General features: G+C 40.1%; 1 protein-coding gene across 1 annotated transcript; it reads left to right on the top strand.

The window, feature by feature from the left end:
* Window positions 1–5,253: 5,253 nt before the first annotated feature.
* Window positions 5,254–21,107, top strand: prph (peripherin). The gene is made up of 9 exons (XM_077204389.1): window positions 5,254–5,862; window positions 13,777–13,837; window positions 14,400–14,495; window positions 15,981–16,148; window positions 16,240–16,365; window positions 16,765–16,985; window positions 17,072–17,124; window positions 20,363–20,436; window positions 20,738–21,107. Exons 1-9 carry the CDS (start codon window positions 5,369–5,371, stop codon window positions 20,804–20,806), a joined length of 1,362 nt encoding a protein of 453 aa, XP_077060504.1. The 5' UTR covers window positions 5,254–5,368; the 3' UTR covers window positions 20,807–21,107.

Below are 21,107 nucleotides of genomic sequence, written 5' to 3'. Positions count from 1 at the left end.
AGCTCTGCAGGTTTCCCACGGCGACCTATAAACCGACGTAGTGCCATGAGAAAGGCATCACTATCTATAGATGTCAGCATCTCAAGGTGCACTGCCCGGGTGGTCAAGCACTTAAATAAAAGTCCCCACCGCTTCTCCGTCCGACGACCTATTTTGACCAGAAGAGGCCCAAAGCAGTCAATTCCGGTTGAATAAAAAGCAGGCTTGAACAACCGAAGTCGCGGTGGAGGGACATCAACCATTTTCTGGGAGGCTGGCTTCGACCTCCATTTACAGCATTCAAGACATGTTCGCTGGTGCTTCCTCACTGCCTCTCTCCCTTTCAGTATCAACACATTTCGACGGAGCTCCGCAAACAATCGCTCCGGTCCTGGATGGCAAAAGCGAGCATCATATTCCTTTATGAGTAGCTGAGTGTTAGGGTGACTGGAATCCAACACGATAGGGTGTACTGTGCTTGGGTCTAATCCTTCCACCCGCCTTAATCGTCCTCCAACCCGTATTACCTCACTGGTTCTGTCGAACTCTGGGGAGAGACAAAGTAAGCGGCTGCTAGAACGAACAGGCTTACCATTTTTCAACAGATGGTAGTCTTCATTAAAACTATCCATCTGGACCTGTCTCTTCGCGGTCAGTTCTGCCTTCTGGTAAGCACTGACTGGAGGGGAGCCACTTTGTTCTGCCGCCCCATGTAACTCCTGTGCTACTGCTTCGACCAAGTCTTTTCAGCTACTAAATTTACTACCATCTGCTGTCACTGGTGCTGAGTTAATCACGCCACAGAAGGCACTTCGCTTTAATTCCGTAGCGTCATCAGGCACTAAGCTGCGCATAACTGGTGGTGCTGGCCAAGTACTCTGAGGTTGGAGGAGGAATTTTGGCCCTTGGATCCACCGATTGGGTTCAATAAGGTCTTACAGGCTCATACCACGGGTAAGATCATCTGCAGGGTTCCTGACAGAGTCAATGTAAATCCACCCTTTAAGGTCCGTCAATTCTTGAAACTCTGCCACCCTAGTGCCCACAAACACCTTGAAGCGGCAGGATTCGGAATGTAACCAGTGGAGGACAGTTGTTGAATCTGTCCAGAAAGTGACCTTCTGGATCTTCAAGGTGAGCTCATTTTCAGCCAGCTTGGCCAACTGCGCTCCTATTAGAGCAGCACACAGCTCCAGTCTAGGAATTGAGCACTACTTACGTGGGGCAACACGTGATCGGGCGTTGAGGAATGAAAGGTGTACCTTCCCGCATGAATCTTCTGCGCGAATGTAAGCGACTGCCCCATAAGCCTTCTCAGAAGCATTGGTGAATATATGGATTTCCCGAGTGACCTCTGAGTTGTCCATGCTGGATGGAATGTAGCACCTAGGGAGTACTACAAGAGGAAAGTACTGAAGCTCAGCTTCCCACACCTTCCATGCCTGCTGAAGATCATCGGGAAGTTGTGGATCATCCCAGTTCCTGTTCTTAATCCAGAGCTGTTGAACAATCACCTTGGCTCGTGTGGTGAAAGGAAGAATGACACCAAGGGGGTCATACTGACTTGCTAACACACGATATATGTTCCGCATCGTCAGAGCACTGTAAGTAACGGGTCTATGCTTAAATCCTAGGTGGTCCGACTCACAGTGCCAATTCAGCCCCAAGGTGGATTCACGTGGGTCTTCTTTATTATGTGATAGCCACAGCTCTAGCTTGGGAGATCTGGCCTCTGGTGGCAAGTGACTGACAACTTCTTGCGCGTTGCTGGCCCATTGACGGATATCAAACCCTCCGGACGCTAGCAGCTTACGAAGTTTGTCTAGGAACTGCCGTGCCTCTTGAGCCGTTGGGAAGCTCTGTAGACAGTTATCCACATAAAAACAGCGTTCCACGGAATGTCTCACATCTTCATCCACTGTGCTGTGCGATAAGACATGTCTTTGGAGGGCGAAGGATGCACAGCAGGGACTGCACGGGGTTCCGAACGGCAGCACCTGCCATTCATAGATGTCAGGGGGATCGCCCCGTCTCATGCCACGCCAGAGAAAGCGCAAGAGGGGCTTGTCTTCAGGTAAGTGCTGAACTTGGTGGAACATTCCACGTATATCACCGCTGATAGCCACACAATGCTCCCTGAAGCGAAGTAGAACACCTAGCAGAGAAGGGTTCAAAGTTGGACCACGCATCAAGGAATCATTAAGGTTCAGTCCTTTATATTGGTAAGAGCAATTGAACACAATACGGTCCTTATCATTGTGACTGACTAAGTGGTGCGGGATATACCAGGTCTCCCCTGTCATAGTGCTTGCAGCAGCTGAGAGTTTGGTAACTGCTCCATTCAGTTCTAGCTTTTCAATTTCAGCATTGTACACGGCTGCTTTCTCTGGATTTTGGGTTAGTCGTTGTTCCATACTCCGGAGACTTGGAACCACAGCCTCTTTCGGAGCACAAAATGAGGGTGAATCCTTTCTGCGCAGGAAGGGTGTCGCGTAGCGTAAGATTCCATTCACCTCCATACGAATTGTCCTAGTCTCTAAGAGGTTAATGGCCTCCTGGTCCTCCCTGGACCTTGTCACCTGCTTTTCACAACGGAAAGGCAAAACATCAAGTTGCCATAGCCTTTCAACATCTCTTTTGAGTTCTAGTTCCACAGGGGTGAGAGACAGGAAAAGGCACTGCTGTGGCTGCAACTTGGTCTCCAAGATCTTGGCTGGTCCCTGGACTGTCCATCCTAGCCTTGTCTTTATGGCTGCCGGACCACCAAGTGGACCAATTCGGACAGGTGCAATTGGTGTGATTAGATGGGTGTTATCGGCTCCCATGTTAAGTAAAGGACTCACTCTTTCAAAGGCCTGCAGGGGGAGATCTTTAAGATACTTGTACTTCTCCAGCAAACTGACAGGATAGGAGTAATCGGCCAGACCAAGACGTTTCGCAGTGAATGCTGCATTGATCTTAAAGGTCTTCTGTGGTTGAGTGGCAGGAGATATGTGGAAGGTAACCGTGGTACCATTGATGGTCTGCACATCTTGGCGGATGGTCCGCAAGGCTATGTTTTCGGCTTGACCTCGTATACCGAGCTCATGGGCGGCATCGGGAAGAAGAATAGTGCGCTCGGACCCGTCATCCATGACAGCATAGGTGTCGAGCGTCTTGCCTCCATAGTGCAGCAAGACCCGGATGACCTTAAGGAGAACACGCCTGCAGTCAGTGGGTCTGTCCAAGTACAGTGTCTCAGTGGTTGAACTAACAAGGCAGGAACCTTCTCTGGTACTCTTTGTGTTGACCTCATGCAAGATTTGTAAGTGCTTCCCTTTGTAGATGCTACAAGGCTTCTTGACTGTGCACTGGGCTGCTTGGTGTACTAGACCACAGCTCACTGTGGGCGGGTCTATGCTAATGAGCCGAGCCGTCAGCAGTCGTGGCTTAAGCATTTGTGACTCACATATTTTAGAATCTGCTAACGGCTTGTTCTGAGACATTACTCATGATTTATGGGGAATAAAAAAAGAGGAATGGGTGGATTTTTACGATTAAAGAGTGGTTGTGCAATTGTGTACACACACGGCAGACACACATTTATGTTTAAACATCATGTAAAAGTGAATTTTGCATGCCCCCTTTAAAAATGCTGATGTATCCCAAAGATTTTACTTAGAAACTGAAATGAAATGTCAGGGCAGGGGGTGACACTGCATTAAAACTAGAAGTGACATTAAAAGAGAGATATTTAGAAATTCCTGGCAAGGTGTCACACCAATTGCCACAGAATTGGTGTTAATTGTGGTATATATATATATATATATATATATACATGATAGAAATTATGTGTGTATGTATATATATATATATATATATATATATATATATATATATATATATATATATATATATATATATGATAAAAAATATGTGATGTGATATGTGAAGCCTACTGTATTTCAGTCATGATGCCTTTATTGACTGAGCAAAGGGAAAAAAATGGAAGCTATGTATGAATTATTAATGTGGGCATACAGAGAGCATATCCATTATGTTTATGTGGTACAGTGTGCAAAAGAATAATTTAAATAGTTCTACATTTCCTACAGAATGACTCGGCACATTCGCTGAAAAGCAAAGGAATACAATTAACTCACTTTTTAGAAGGCAAAAGCTTGATTTACATTGATCAATGGTTTGATTGTCAGACAACATGTTGAATAAGTATATTTTATGTCAATTTCTTAAATTTAATTAATAAATTTAATTAGAATAAATAAATGTTTTTAACTGTGGTAGTGTCCTCCAAAGTAACATCTTTTTTGTCTATGTAATTTTTTATTCAATTTGTGTATGTAATACTTAAATAATATCTTAAACGTGTACCTTTGTAATTATGTATATGTACATTTTGGAAAATGTCTTATGTAACTGTTTTGTTTATCTTGTATGAAACAAATCCAATGAAATAAGTGACTCTCATTAGATAAATATGTATATAGGCATAATAAGCAAAGGCTTCAGCCTACACATTTTTCAGCTATTATGTGTATTTTTTATTTATTATGGAAAATTGTCTGTGAGGGACTAAAATAAAACATTTTTGTTGAATTGAAAAATTGAAACACAGGAAACAAAACTAGAACATGTGCAAACCCACCCAAAACAAGCACAAGAACAGATCGAATTGTTGCTATATATGAATGGGTCATTGAATTATTAAAAAAAGAGATGTCTGCACTCTGAAGTGAAAGCTCCAGAAAATTATGATTACAACCAAATGCATTTAAGCAGTCAGTTGGGAAATGTTGTGCTTGGTTGTAAAGCTTGGTTGTTAAAAATGTTCTTGGAGATTTCAGTGAGCGCACATCAATCTTTCATGTGTGTTTACTGCTCCTACAGCTGAGCCCAATTTGGTCCCAGTCTAGTCCAATGGTATACGTCTGGTCTGGAAATTTCTTACATTCTCTCAGCACATTACATTTTCTATGCAAAAAACGAAATGCATTCATCCTTTTGCTTTTGACTTTCACTGAAAAATGCCTCTTTCAGTTCTGTTAACATTATAAATGTAATGATTACACATAAAGCTGTTCATTTTCATTGCATTAATTCACATATCAGATGGAAACATCCGAGAATTGCCTAGGTTGTGCTGAGGGAGTGAGTGGCCGTATGGATGAACAGATACATGATGGAGGATGAGATCAGGGGCTCGGGAGACTGGGAATGGGCTGGGCTGGGTGGAGCTCAGATGAACTGACCAGCTTCATGTATAAAAGCCTCTCAGTCTCACATCCTGCCGTGACTCAGCTTTGATCAAAACAACAGGCACACGGACCAGAAGAAGAGGAAGATACACTAGATTATCAGTCTATAAAGTACAAGGATTATAGGCAAAATCATGAGTCACTCCTCATATCGCACCTCTTATCAGCGCACTTTTGGGGCGCCTGCATATAGCCCAGTGTCCAGTCGCGTAGGAGGCCGTTACATCTCCTCCTCCACACCCACCCGCTCTGTGGACTTCAGGAGCCGCTCCAGCGCTCCGGGCCCCCGGCTCTCTTATGATAAAGTGGACTTCTCTATGGCAGAGGCCGTCAACCAGGAGTTCCTGACCACACGCAGCAACGAGAAACGAGAACTGCAGGAACTCAACGATCGCTTCGCCAGCTTCATCGAGAAGGTGCGGTATCTGGAGCAGCAGAACACAAAGCTGACTCTGGAGTTGGGTCAGTTTAAGGAGCAGCAGCAGGGGCCGTCGGTACGGGTCAATGAGCTGTGCCAGCAGGAGATGAGAGAGATGCGCAGACAGATGGAGCTCATGGGCAACGATCGAGACCAGATGCAGGTGGAGAGAGACAACCTGGCTGAAGATGTGGCCCTGCTCAAGCAGAGGTGTGTGTGAGGGCTGGTGGGGTGTGTGTGTATCTACACATGACAGATTCTGCATTGTTAATATTTCTAGAAAACTTCTGACCTTTAATGTTTGACACTGGCTAGTGTAAGTGGATTGTTCACTCAAATAATTAATCTTTTGCCATCATTTTCTCATCCTCATGTCATTCCAAACTTTGGAATACAAAAGAAGTTAATGTTATCGTATGTTTGTTGTATTGACAAAAAAAGTTCAAAATATATGTGTTTGGCTGAAGACAGAGAGTCATGCAGGGTTGGTACGACATGAGGATGACAATTTTTTTATGCATTTTTAGGTAAACTAACCATTTAAAAGAAAATTGGACTGGTTGTTAAGTTAAAAGTTAAAGTTAAAAGTGAGAACGATTGAAAGTACTTTGAAAAGTGGAGGTACAGACATTTCTAAGTGTGGGAGGATATTTTGAGCAGCTGATATTTGACAACTGCTGTTATAATGATACCTGTTGTAACATGATTCTGAAGGATTAATAATATCAATTTATTCCTTTATTTAGATGCATTGGGATACCATGGATATAAATGAGTATATATAGGCTACACTAGGAAAAAAAACAAATAAAAAAAGTCTATAAAGAAAAAATATGTTTACTTTGATACAGAGGAGTCTGTAGAAAAGAAAAGAGCTTTGCTTTAGTGATGAAAATCTGAAAAGTGCAGATATCATTAGAGGTAATTAAGATTAGATCTTTAAATAACCGTATGTCCGTAGCCTATAATGAAGTTCATGAAACATGGGCGTGGCAGCGAATGAAAGAGACAAAGAAACCGCTGCAGGGATGAGGGATCCTCCCATCATCATCTAGACTGCGGTTTACAATGTGTCTAATGGAAGAGACAACTAATGCTTCATAGCCTAATATTTAGTCTAAATCATGACAGACCCAATTTCATGCGTGTACTGCAAAAACACAAAAGCTCATACAGATGTGTCACTCATCACTGCTTAAAACTACTTTAACCTCAACACTTTTTGAACTATATTAAAGTAAGTCGCTTGTTTCACACCCGTGCACGAATCTGCAGCTCATCGTAATTAAGACATCATCAGGTCCGCGATGCTCCGTCACGCCTCAGAAACACAGGATTAATGTCATCCTGGGCGTTTTTCTCGAGGACAAAAGGTAAGAGGCTCTTCAAAAAACTCGGAGAAAGTAAAACAACAATATTACAAAATATGAGGCAAAAGCACCATTTTTTTTATAAAGTAACACTATCCAACAGACACCAATGGATACGGTCAGGGGATCTCTGGATAATCCGTAATGTTTTAAGGCAATGGTTGTACTTCCTATGAAGAACACACTGTATTAATATGGTCTTCTAGAACAATCATGCTGGTTCGGTGCTTTAAAAATATCACTTTGGTGTTCAGGACCGTTTGTCCGGAGTCAGCTAGGCCTACTAGACCTTTTAGCCAGCGGGTAATTTCTGAAAATTGTAAAGGTCTAATAAAATTAAACGATTGTAATGCCATATACAATAGAAAGTCAAACTAATGTACTAATAACAAAAACACAACTAGAACATAGACAACACTTGCAGTAGGTAAAAAATGATCGATATGACTGATCATATGCAATGTCAGGCTTCTAAAATAATTTTTTTAAGTTATAAGAAAATAAGAAAAAGAAAAAAGATTTTAAAAGGTGTAAGGATGAACTTTCTAAGCATATGCCAAATTATGTGTCAATATATAGTAAAAATTACTTTGAATTATAAAAATATTGATTATGTTTAGTTTTCATTTTAGTTTTAGACATTTGACTCTTAGGTCAGTTCAAAATAAGTGACAATGTGGGGCTGTATAGTTGGACACCAATGATATAAAGCAGAGGGACTGTGTGATTTGCTAGTATTGCTGTCCTGTGGCGAAACATGAGGGCGAATGCGTTTAGACCAAACATGGATTAGAGATTGAGTGTAACATAGCGCACCAGTGAGTGGTGAGATATTTTGGTGAGATTGTGCAAGAAAAATGGCAGGAAAGGCATTGTATTATGTCTGGTTTCTTGGTATTACCTTGTCAAAGCCAAACCAATGAGTTTTCAAAAACGCTATGAGTAACACACCCAGGAGGGAGAAGGATCTCCACACTCGGGAGGTGAATTCTAGACCGTGGTCAGACACTATGTCTTCCCAAAGGCTGTAATTGATAATTTAATGTAATTGTAATTAATTGCTGTCTCAATGGCCCTTCAACGGCACTAAATGACAATCCTTGGAGAAACAATCCTCTACGACAAGCACACAGGTGAACTCATCTGATGCCGTGTAATTGTGATGAAATCCATCCAGAGGTGTGACTAGGGATGATGAGGAACGGGCAGAGGAAGGGGCTTTTCTGCTGGAAGATGTTATGGAGATTTGGATGGGCTCCAGACTTTCGATGGGCTGAGAATGTACCAGTCTAAAGCCCTATTTGGACGGGATTAGTTTAACATGGAGAGGTGGGGTAAAGTAATTATTACCAGAGCTTCTCAGTGATTATAGTCCCGTCCGAAAGTGCAATCTCAGTTATAATTACGGACAATATTAGTAAAGATTACGGCGACTTTTACCTTCTGTAAAAAGGTCAGGAAAAATAACCTCAGGTAATACTAATCCCGTGCAAATAGAACCGCTGTAAAAATGTGTAACCCCTCACCCGGGTCCTTCTCGCCCCGCTATGTGCGGGCTTCGAACCAATGGGCAAATTTGGCCAGGATGCCGGGGTTTCACCCCTACTCTTTTTCTGAAGGACATACTGGGATTTTTAATGACCACAGAGAGTCAGGACCTTGGTTTAATGTCTCATCCAAAGGACGGTGCTCTTTGACAGTGTAGTGTCCCCGTCACTATACTGGGGCGTTAGGACCCACACAGACCACAGGGTGAGCGCCCCCTGCTGGCTTCACTAAAACCTCTTCCAGCAGATACCTGGTTTTCTCATGAGTCTCCAATCCAGGTACTGACCAGGCTCAACCCTGCTTAGCTTCAGTGGGCAACCAGTCTTGGGCTACAGGGAGATATGGCTGCTGGAAGTATGGAGGCACTTAAAAAAAGCATTCAGGTGCGTTCTAGGCAATGGGACTCAAATGTTTTCCACATACCATTCAGATCAGAAAGAAGGTCGAAAGCACTTGTTAGAGGCACAAAACTTTTTTTAGTTTTAGGTTAGTGCCTGTTACCAACATAATCCAATGTGAATTTAATTAATACGTAATATTGTTCGACCGGACTTCACTGTTTTATATAAATATAAGTTATATGTGTTTTTGCACACGATATCAGGAAGCAACGTAATACGCACATGACGACAGGAGTGAATACGTGCCCCTCTCACTTCTGCTAGTTTTACTGAGATATCTTATCCAGTGCCAATAGGCCTTAAAACCAGAGGAAGAGACATCGACTTGCATGATGCACAAAGATGCACTGGTGAAGGGATCCTTTACTGTTGAAAGTCAGGCGAGGCTTGGGTTTTCCAGGACAGAGACTTGGGTTTTGCACGCAGGAGGGAGGCGAGTGGAGCTCTGTTATGGTGGATGGTAATTATATAGCTTAGAAATTCCTCTGGTACATTTGTACTCCCCAGGACTAATATTATAGCAGAGAAAATGGATCAAAGGCGTCTGAAACTCACACTTCTCCATTTTGAGGAACAGACGATGCTCCCGCAGCCTTTGCCAGACCCGAAGTCAAGGAGAGCCATAACTATGAGAGGTACTGTAATGTAGGCACTGGTCACTGTGAGTTTAGTACACAAGGGTGTGTATTACAAGGAGAGTATGAATGGACCTAACTGGAAGATGAGGAGGTCTCACAGGGTATTCTGAGATGATATAATCACCAGCTCCGCAGAACAGAAAAGGGGTTGACAGAAAAGTGCATAGGATCCTCTTCTGGTTCTGGAGAGTGACGTGTGCATTTGGGTGTTCATGAAGGCAGAGCTCGATGAAGCTGTTCAACCAGTTCCTTAATCGCATCAGTAGCACATGATGTCCCTGTGATGATGTTGGTGTGGTCTTCTGTCACAGACGCATCGATTCACTGGGGATTATTTAGATAGCAGGGTTTATTGCCACTTGGGAAATACAGGAATACAGATGAGTAACAGATTCATTGTAACTGCCTTGTTCGCTGGAGAGTCAAGCCAATTCAAATCACCTTTATTTATATAATTATTTTTACAATACAGATTGTTTCAAAGCAGCTTTACAGTGATAACAGGAAAATAATGCAACAAAGTTTGTTTTGGCTATACAGCAGATATAGAAGAAAATAGTGTCACAGTCCAGCTTAAGTTAGTTCAGTGATGATTATGTAAGGGTTAATGCCCGACGAGGTGTCCATTGTCAGGTTTTAATGGACGACGGCGAGGTGTGAACCGGCCGACGCACAGCGGAGGACGGTTGCCTCCGCCGAAGTCCATTAAAACCTGACAATGGACACCTCGGAGTCGGAGGGCATTATTAACCCGCTTATACCATGGTCACTTGTCAAATAAAACATGTTTAAAACATTAGTTTATATTTTAATTAGGCTAAATCTAGTTTTTACAAATAATAAATAATAACTTGCCTGACGGTTTATTTAGCAACCGGAGATATTTATAGTCCGCTCAGCTTGTAGAACCCTTTCAGGTTCAAAAATGCATTTTTTTTTTCATGAAACACAAAGGTAGGCATAGTTATTTTTTTATTACACATAAAACAATTAATCAAAGAACAAAAAAAGAGCAGCAGCGGTGTAATTTTCAAAGCTGGAGTCCATTTCTTTTTGAACAATAAAGTCTCTGAGTGTATTTACTGCCCATTTCGAATTTTTTTCGTGTTGATCTCATCTTTTTCGTCTTCTATTTGATTCAATTCTCCCGGTGTTATCTCTTTGTGTCGTTTCTCCGTTTTATTTAAATTTTTTCTTTCTTCAGCAGCATCCCAGTCGTCAAAGTTGTCATATTCTCCATAAATGTTAAAAGAAATAACGAAGTCGCTCATTGTTGTATTAGTAGGCTATGTAATATCTAACTAACGTTAGATGTTTGTTTTGATAGAGCAAATTGTTAACGGATACTTTGACTGCATGTTGCTATGGTTACTCACAGCTGTTGTAGGCAGCGCATTTATTTATTAATTTCGAATGGTAAACAGGCAGTTTCACCAGAACTACTTTACTAGGTGTCCTCTATCACTTTTTAACGGACACCCTGCAGCCAATCAGAATCGAGTATTCACCCAGACCATGGTATAAATTTTGTTGTAAAACATTATAAATTTAGTTCATTTATCTATACAGCTGCTCTTGAATTAGTGATGTTATCATCGTCTGCAGGCAGATCAATAATATTGTTGAATATTAAGTGTCCAAAAGCCAAAGGCGACGGTGATAAGGAACCAAAACTTCATCAGGTGACAGAATAGAGGAAAAAACCTTGGCAGAGTCACACAAGGAGCAACACAATGGGAGAGTACACAATTATTTAATTAAAGCCTCAACTCAACTTAAATTTATTTATAAAGCACTTTCAAAACCAAAGTGCTGTACATGAATAGCACAGAACTCTAAAATTATTACAAACATAAAATAACTCTAAATCATAACAACAATCAAGTCATCCATTATATAGCAAATCACTCAGATTTCTCTAACCTAATCGAACGCCAAAAGCCAGAAGAAATAAGTATTTAGATCACTTTTGAAAGTGTCCATACTTGATGAGGATCTTATAGAAAAGGGCAGGATCTACAACAGCAAAGGCTTGATCTCCTCTATGCCTCAAACACGACTGTGGGATAGTTAAACACATACTCTGAGAGGAACGCAAGTGTCTTTGAGATTGGTAGTAATATATTATGAAATGAAATGGATACAGCAGTTTTAGGACTCCCTCTACGTGTTTGGCCTATAATATGATTAGCTTATTAAATTTGCCTGAACATTTCTCCCAGTCGGAACTAATGTAATCTCAGATGCTTTTAAGCTAATCAGTTTATCGGTTCTCTGACTCTCTGCCAGGCTAGATTTTATATTTATATTAAGACCTTCACTTCAGGCATACAGTCTTCAAGGACAGTTTCTTTCATCAGTCTCATCATGGGGGCAATTAGCATTGACAAAAACCCAATAGGATTTTTCCACAGGCTTTTGGATTATTGCTAAAAACAAGCTCTATGATCAACAGAAGTTTATGATACTTGCACGTTTTTGTCAATCAAGATAATTATCACAGATGAACACAACTTTTATGAATATTCCTAAATGCAGTCGCCAGAAGTAAAAAGCTAAAGGTAGGCTATAAACGAACTACAACACGGTCCCATGACTTCAACTTCACCATCACTAAGCTACACTAATCTAGTTAGGATAGTTTATAAGAGCACATTTATAAGCATAACGAGCCTTTAAAGCGGATCAGAGCGGTCCCATTTAGCCACTTGTTAGCAACCGCATTTTTCAAGAAAGCTTAAAAAAATCACGAGTGTGGTTATATTTATGTATTGTATGTCATAGAATAAAACATGAAAGTGTCTTGAGCTTGTGTCCACCATAGACCTTATTTCAGCCATTTAAAAAAAACATTGACTTCGGGACGATGGAACCGAAAGTGCTAAAATGCAACTCGCTTCCGCATTTTGGCCTACAAAGTGATACCTGTACCACTCAACAGCGCTTTTTCACTGCGTGGTACGACTTGGCTCGCTTTACTTTGGCTCGGTTTGCTTTTCCACTACAATTTAGTACCGTTTCGAAGTGGGTGGGATTTTATACTAATCGTTATAGTTGCGACGGCTCTACTGCCGTGACATCATCGTAAACGCAACACAAACAATTGCACAGCAATGGAGCATATAGGCCCTGTCCCAAATGGCACACTCCGGATTTGTTGAGTTCCTCAGAGTCCACACTTTGGTGACGTCATGTAGTGTAGACCTATAGGGCTCTTGGCGCGAGTCCACGAGGGCGCATTGAGAGGCATTTTTGGGACAGACTCGATCGTCACGCCGGAAATAGGACAACGATATGGTTGTTGTTATGGACAGGAGCTGCAGGTTCGGAGAAACATCCTGCCTATTGTTGTTGTTGTTACATATGACTCAGTAGAGCCCTGACATTCGGTTCTATTTATTGAATGTATCATAATGCGATCGTATAATTCAGCGCGCTATTATTAGCCTATGTTTGAAACCGTAATGATACTTACACTTAAATATTTTCTTCTCAGCCATGTTAACAATTGTCCGTGAGAGAAATCTCCTCCCATCCGTTGTCTGTCTGGCCTTTTGCAAGGATTTCTGGGTAGTTAAAGTGTGTGGAGCCTGCATCCCTGCGGGCTTCATGGAAGACCGCTTCAAGGGTACAAGGGGGCGCTGCTGAGCACACTTCAGAGCGTTAAAATGATGAACAGGACGGTCTATGGACTCGTAGACTCAACGAACGCGCAATTTTAGTCCACGAGACCGAAAGTCCACATGAAGTGCGCCATTTGGGACAGGGCCATTGTGTCGCAAATCCAATGACACTGGTAGTGATGATTCTCTCTGACCAATCAGTGATCTGCAGTGTTTACACGTCACATTTTAGTATCGGTGCAGCTCGCTTGAACCGAGGTGGTACTCTTTAAGTGAGCCGTACCATGCAGTGGAAAAGCGTCATTAGTCAGACATTTTAATACATAGCTAAAGACTTCAGAGAATATCACAACACACAAATGCTCACACAACACAATATCAAATAAAAGAGATTACAAGATTAAAGCCAAGTTTTTGTTTTTTTAAAGAGAGTGATTCTAACAGCACACTAATGTATAAGTTGATGTTTGTTCTGTTACTCACAAAAAGGAAAAGGTTTTTATTATTATTATTGAAGTGGACTTATATTTTCTCTTAATTGTAGGTTAAATGAGGAGATGCAGAAAAGACAGGAAGCTGAAAATAACCTGACTCTCTTTCGTAAGGTAAAGCGAGAATGGAAAGTATATCTTACAATATGCACTTCTACTGAATGCTATCTCTGAGCTTTATTATTTTTATACAGTCATTATCATACAGTGGATATAAAAAGTCTACACACCTTTCACAATGTCTTGGTCTTCGTGCTTCACTCGCTCGCGAGAGAAAAAATTTAAATTCTGTCATCATTTACTTTTTAAGTTTCACAAGGGTGAGTACATGATGACAGAATTTTCAAAAGGGGAGATGAAGTGCGATCATATAATAAACATATAATAGTGCTGCTTCTAATGTTTACATTTTTAATAATGTTTATTAGTACTTATGAGGCACATATTAATGCCTTATTCTGCATCCCTTAATCCTACCCAATACTTAAACTTTACAACTGTCTTACTAACTATTAATAATAAGCAGTAAATTATAAGTTTATTGAGGCAAAAGTTGTAGTTAATAGTGAAGATGTGTTGCCCATACTAAAGTGTGTGTGTGTGTGTGTGTGTGTGTGTGTGTGTGTGTGTGTGTGTGTGTGTGTGTGTGTGTGTGTGTGTGTGTGTGTGTATGAAGGATGTGGATAGTGCTACACTTGCCCGTCTGGAACTGGAGAGGAAGATTGAATCTCTGATGGACGAGATTGAGTTCCTCAAGAAGATGCATGATGAGGTGAGAGACAAATAGATCATTAATGAATGATGAATTAGAGGACCTGCCTGCTTTTATTGATGATATGCTTAAATGAAACTTACATTGGTCACATGCTTTCTGTTACCAATGCATTTACTATCGATAGATTTCACGTGACATCACACCCTAATAGGAACGCCCACCTGAAAGACTAAACAATGCTTTGCTCCACTGCCTGCCAGTCAATTTTCCCCTGGTTTAAGTACTAATGTAGGAAGACACTTATATTAAAAGACCGAACTCTATATAAACACTTTATTTATGAAGCATAATATATAAAGGCAAGCAGATGAACCCAGGATATAAACACAATGCACATTTTTCCATAGAAAACCATTAGCAAGAAAACGCTTAACTGTTTATATTCTGGGATTATTTGAATGCCTGTATATATAGTTCCATGGATGTTTTTCCCACCAGGTCTCCACGCCAGTCACGTGTCTGAAAACTATGAAAACAACGCACCAAGAAAAATGTTCAAATATACACTGTTTAAAAAATTCTTGCACTTTTTTTTAATGCAATCTCCAATCTAATTTAATGGGGAAATACTGAAATCTCAAAAAGTTTCAAAATCTTTGTTTCAATAACAAATGAGTTATAACATATATCATTGGTATCATGGTAACATTGTTTCTTACTCTCAAGTAACAAACACACAAAAAAGCCCCTGCATATTCCATTACAAAAAAGTAGTACAAGTCATTTCTATTTTATGAAGTAAAAGAAAGAAAATCACACGTTTATTTTCCAATTATAGCCTACTTTATGTAGTAAGTAGCTACTAAAATCAATGTACCAGTACTTGTAAGTGTACTTTTTCAACATTTCTTGAGACTCAATTGGCCCACTTTTTAGTTTATAAAAGTTTACTTTTAAAGGGTTAGTTCACACAAAAAGGAAAAATCTGTCATTAATTTCTCACCCTCATGTTGTTTCAAACCCGTAAGACCTTCGTTCATCTTCAGAACACAAATCTTGTGAAGATCTTTTGATGAAATCTGAGAGATTTCTGTTCCTCCATTGACAGCTGAGTGGCAACTACCACTTTGACGCTTCAAAAAGTTCCTAAAGAGATTGTAAAACTGATCCATATGAATTTAGCGGTTTAATAAAAAAATTCTGAAGAGAAACGATCAATCTATAAGATTTAATGTAGGCTTTTATTTATTTTATTCTCTCAAGTTTCATTAAAATATCTTCATTTGTGTTTTGAAGATGAACGAAAGTCTTACAGGTTTGGAACGACACGGGAGTGAGTAAATGATGACAACTTTTTTGGAGATTACTATATTATATACTATAATACTACGTATATAGATTACCTTTTTTCTTGATTACTATAGCAAATCTCTTATTGAACATGGAATGTTCTTTAAAATGTAATTCTAAGTCACTGTTTAAGACCTGAGAGAAATAAATGTAAACATTTAAATAATTGCATGTATTTTTTAAAATATGTAGGAAATTCAGGATGTGCATGTGAGCGCTCAGAACCAGCAGCTGAAGATGGAGGTGATGGAGACGTCCAGCCGGCCTGATCTGACCGCAGCGCTTCGAGACATCAGAGCTCAGTATGAGACCATCGCCTCGAAGAACATGCATGAGTCTGAGGACTGGTACAAGTCCAAGGTGAGTGTGTGTGTGTGTGTGTGTGTGTTCTATTGATGACAGTACAATCCTGCAATACATACTGATCATCTTCATGTGTTTTCTTTGTTAGTTTGCAGACCTGACTGATTCAGCCAAGCGCAATGCTGATGCAATGAGACAGGCTAAACAAGAGACCAATGACCTGAGGAGGCAAATCCAAGCCCAGAACTACGACATTGATTCTCTCAAGAACACTGTACATATGAAAACCTAACCTCTTGCTAAAGAGTCATGTGTATTTCTGTAGTCATCATAGTTCAAGGCCGTAACCACGTCTTGAACATTGCATGTAAACATACTCACTGTTAAAACTAAAGCATTTCGTCTTCTGTGAACAGAAGAAGGCCCTTACTGTTCACAGAAGACGAAATGCTTTAGTTTTAACAGTGAGTATGTTTACTTGCCTTCATTGATCTGATTGGCCATTTCAATCATTTTGACTTTGATTTGAACACAGTTAGAAATGTAACCTTTTGGCAATTTTTAAAAATGACTATGGTGGTTACGGCCCTGTTATAGTTAGCTTTATAGAAAAACAATATAAGTGTTTGGGGCTCCCTTATTTAGATACATAATTGTGTGTTTGTGATGGTAGAATGAGGCCCTGTCGAGGCAGATGAGAGAAATGGAAGAGCAGTTCGCTGGAGAAGCTGGAAACTATCAGGAGACTGTGGGGCGTCTAGAAGAGGAGATACAGCGCCTGAAGGAGGAGATGTCACGCCATCTGCGGGAATACCAGGATCTGCTCAACGTCAAGATGGCCCTGGACATCGAGATCGCCACCTACAGGAAACTTCTGGAAGGAGAGGAAAACCGGTAAGAATGACGACAGTGAGCCGCTTCAACAGGTTTCTGAATGTTTTACTCCTGGTAACTGATGACCTTTGTACTTCGTCTTTCAGAATTGCGGTTCCTATCATGAAAATGCCTTCAATGAGTGGACAGTTCAGTGGTGGTGAGTCTATCATTCATAACTTATAAAAGAATAACCTGGAGTGTTTATTAGGGGCCAAGAACCGAAGGTGCGTAGGCACCTATTGTAATGGTTGGCGTTCTTATTATTTTTCAGTTTCTTCTTCTTCCACTCGGGAAGTCTATGGCAGACCATAGAACCGCTTGCGGTAAAGTTATGAAATTTGGCACACAGATAGAGGACAGTCTCAGCTGTCACCATAGCGAATTTGGAGTCTCTAACTCAAAAAAAGAAAATTTCCTCTCATTCCTTGGCTAAGACGATTCGATTCGTCATGAACAAATTTTCCGCCATTTTGAATTTTCCGAAAAACGTACTTTTTCGAACTCCAATTTTCACCAAAATTTAATCATATCATCTTCAGGTTGCTGCTCTGATTTTATCGAAAATTGAAACCAGAGCATCTTCAGACAATGGTGACAAAAAGTTATGTAATTCAAGTCGATTCGTTGAACCGTTTTCAAAAAACGCGCAAAAAAGGCTCTATCTCCTCAACGTATTGTATTTAGACAAAACTTGGTCCATGTCATCACAAGTATGACCTGAGGCTACATGCTGCGTTTCGTCTTAATAGATTCCTTGGGTCATGCTGAGAACATAGATACCAATTTTGCCATAGTTGGCCAAATTTCCTGTCCGCCATTTTTCTTAAAAAAAACTACTTTTTCGAACTCCTCCTAGAGTCTAGTAGCCTGGGAAAACCCAGACGAACTTCCGGCAAATTTAGATTTGCTCCGCAAGTTAGTCTGGCGAAGAGCCCATTCAAGCTCATTTCCAATCTTTCCAAATCGAGGCACCAGTCACAAACGTTGAGGCGGGCTTTACAAGATGAGGATCGATCTGATTGGTTTTAAGGTCTATCCAATTGCGCCCAGAGGCATTTGAGCGACGTCCGTTGGTGACGCCCCTTTGGAAGTGAGATGTCAATGAACCTTCCCCAGACCCTAACTCAGTTACGACTGAGAAGCGTCTGGTTTTAACCAGGCTAAGAGTCTAGACCATTGGTCCGATTTTCACCAAAAAATCATCTTTAGACCATGCTGGCAAAAATATATATATTTCTGTCGATAGGCAAAACCGTTTTTGTTTACTGCATTAACAAATGTAGGCATGATGCCAAAATGACTCTGATGCTGTATCTCCGCAATAATTTGGCATATTGACACCAAACTTTGCATGCGTCATTGTCAGCACACTCTGACCACACCACATCAATGTGGTCACAGCACCACCTATTGGTCGAAAGTGAGAAATCAAAATACTAGTTTTATAGTATTTTGTACTAGGCCATTTTGCCTAAAATCATCTTAAAATGTCTTAAATTGCCCGTTGTTGCAGTTGGTCTGATGCTCGCACCCATGTTGGCATGACTTATGTTCTTTGTGCTTTGTGCACTGAAAGTGCATAGGCCCCTTTTGAAATCGTTGGCGTTCTTCTTCATCTTCTGTTTCTTCTTCTTCCGTATGGAAGTCTATGGCAGCCCATAGAACCGCTTGCCGGAAAGTTATGAAATTTGGTACACAGATAGAGAAGAGTCTGACCAGTCACCATAGAAGATTTGGAGTCTCTAACTCAATCCCTCTAGCGTCACCAACTGTCCAAAGTTTCACTCATGTTTATGCTAGTAACTTTTGAACCGTAAGGGCTAGTAGCAAAGTAATTTCCCCCTCTGATTCCTTGGCTCAAGACCATTCGATTGCACCCTATGAAGTCCTTTTCCGTCATGATGATTTATCCGCCATTTAGATTTTTTTGAAAAACCTACTTTTTCGAACTCGTCCTAAACGTTTGCTCCGATTTTCACGAAAATTAACCAGATCATCTTCAAACCATGCTGACAAAAAATTATGGAATTCAAGTAGATTCATTAAACTGTTCTCGAATACCGTGCAAACTCATTTTACGTAGCGCTTGCGAAAACAAACGTAAGGCTGTATCTCCGCAACGCTTTATCGTTATATTCCCATTTTTAATTTTGTACAAAAATGCTGTATTTTATTAATGCATGAACTTATTACAAAACTCAGTATGGGTCATCAGTACGATGCCCTAAAGGAGCCTGAGAAGTTTCGAACCAGCGCCACCTAGTGGTAAAATAAAAATTTCAAATGCTTTTAACTGACTTATGTGGTTGACTTATTTTCACGGGAGTCATCTCCTTAGTTTCCTGAATCCTTGCCAAGTCCAACGATACCAAACATGTAGGTTTCGCCTTCCGGTTTGTGTAGCGTTGTGATTTAGCGCTTAAAAAACATTTGCCAATATCTAATAAACCGTTAGACTGATCAAGACGAAACCACCGTAGGACGTTTAGAAACATAGGTTGTTGGCTGTATGCTAATGCCCTAATGTCAAAATATTAATAGTAAGAAAATACAAACAAAGTCAGATGTAGGTCATTTTTAAAAACACATTAAAAAATAGTACAGGCCAGCCAGGCACGCTATAACAGTGTGTTTTTATTTGAAATATTAACTTTGCATAACATGATGTGTCATTAGTGTTTTAATGTTTATTAATGGTTTTACTTGAAATTACTCTTGGTCTAACGGATGACAACAGTATGAAGGTTAATATTGGTTTACAGGGGGAAACATTATTAATGAAACTTGACAACAACAGTTCCTATATTGTCCTATGGTTAGAATAACCTCAAATAGTATAAAGTATATATTATTGATGCCATAAAAGAACCATGTTTGGTTCCCCAAAGAACCTGTTTGTGGGAAGTTCAGATTTTTCCACTATAAAGAAACTTTGTATTTGAAAGTTTCTACACTGTAAAAAAATTGCATTGAACAGACTTACAAAATTTGTTGAATCTTGTGTAACTTAAATTTTTTTGAAAAGCAATGTATACAGTTGTCATAACTTATTTATCTTTTTTTATGGATGTCAATAGTTCTTTATGGAACCATCAATGCTAATAGAATTACGATTACCGAATTTTAATTTGTCATGTAATTTGTGATTGGTAATAAACTGCATTTTTATAAGTAATCTAGCCAGCACTGTCCACAACTTCATGATTGTGAATCATGAGGTGATTTATTACGAGCTTCAGAAGAAAATTGTTTCCAGGTCTCTACTCAAAACATATTAACCATTTCCGAAACAAAATCATGATTCATCTGTAACATTTTTAAATTCTTTTTTACTACTAAATCATAAGTTGTTTTACTCCACCTTTGCTGTGTGTGTGTGTGATGTCTTTGAACAGATTATGGTCAGTTTTCTGATACTGGACCTGGAAAGAAAGTCCTAATCAAGACCGTGGAGATTCGTGATGGAGAGGTGAGGAACTCCATCAGCAGATCTAGTGATTCCTGTGAAGTTCTACAACAATAAGAGACTGTATCACATTTTACTTAATTTAAAGCAATGTTTAATGTTACATCTCTCTACATTAAATGGTATTAAATGTTTTTGTTTTGTCTGTTAAATTCATATTTGCAGCAACCCAGACTGCAACATAGTGTCTGCCCAGATCCATCCCACATCTGGAATCCACAAGCACCAGATGTGGGCCGGATCTGGGCCGAAACTAAGTTGCTGTCTGGGAAACATCTGATTGATTCTTTTGTTCATTGCTCAGGTGGTGAAAGAATCTACAAAGGAAAAGAACCGAGATGAGAAGAAAGAGTCACACGGTCAAGGAGATTAGAGCGTCCAGATAAATTAATGCTCGAGTTATTGATTGTGTGTTGTAATTTTAAAGGGACTCTAAAAGAGTAAAATTTAGAGTGTTGCTTGTAGTGTAGTGAATAATCAGCAAATCTTTGACTCAGTATTGTGTATATGATGGTGCTATTAACATATATGTGCACAACATGACTGCCTTATCTGAATAAATCATGTGTGTAGACTTAAAGTCACTAACTCTAGATATCCATCAAACATCAAAAACAATATTTCACAAGTCCACGTGTCAATATAATCTTCAAATAAAAGTGAATGTAAACAGA

The sequence above is a fragment of the Siphateles boraxobius genome, unplaced genomic scaffold (genome assembly GCF_051911475.1).
Source record: "Siphateles boraxobius isolate OS27281-9 unplaced genomic scaffold, OSU_SipBor_1 5, whole genome shotgun sequence".
Lineage (NCBI taxonomy): Eukaryota > Metazoa > Chordata > Actinopteri > Cypriniformes > Leuciscidae > Siphateles > Siphateles boraxobius.
Note: the sequence above shows the minus strand (reverse complement) of the source record. Positions and strands in the feature narration are given on the sequence as shown.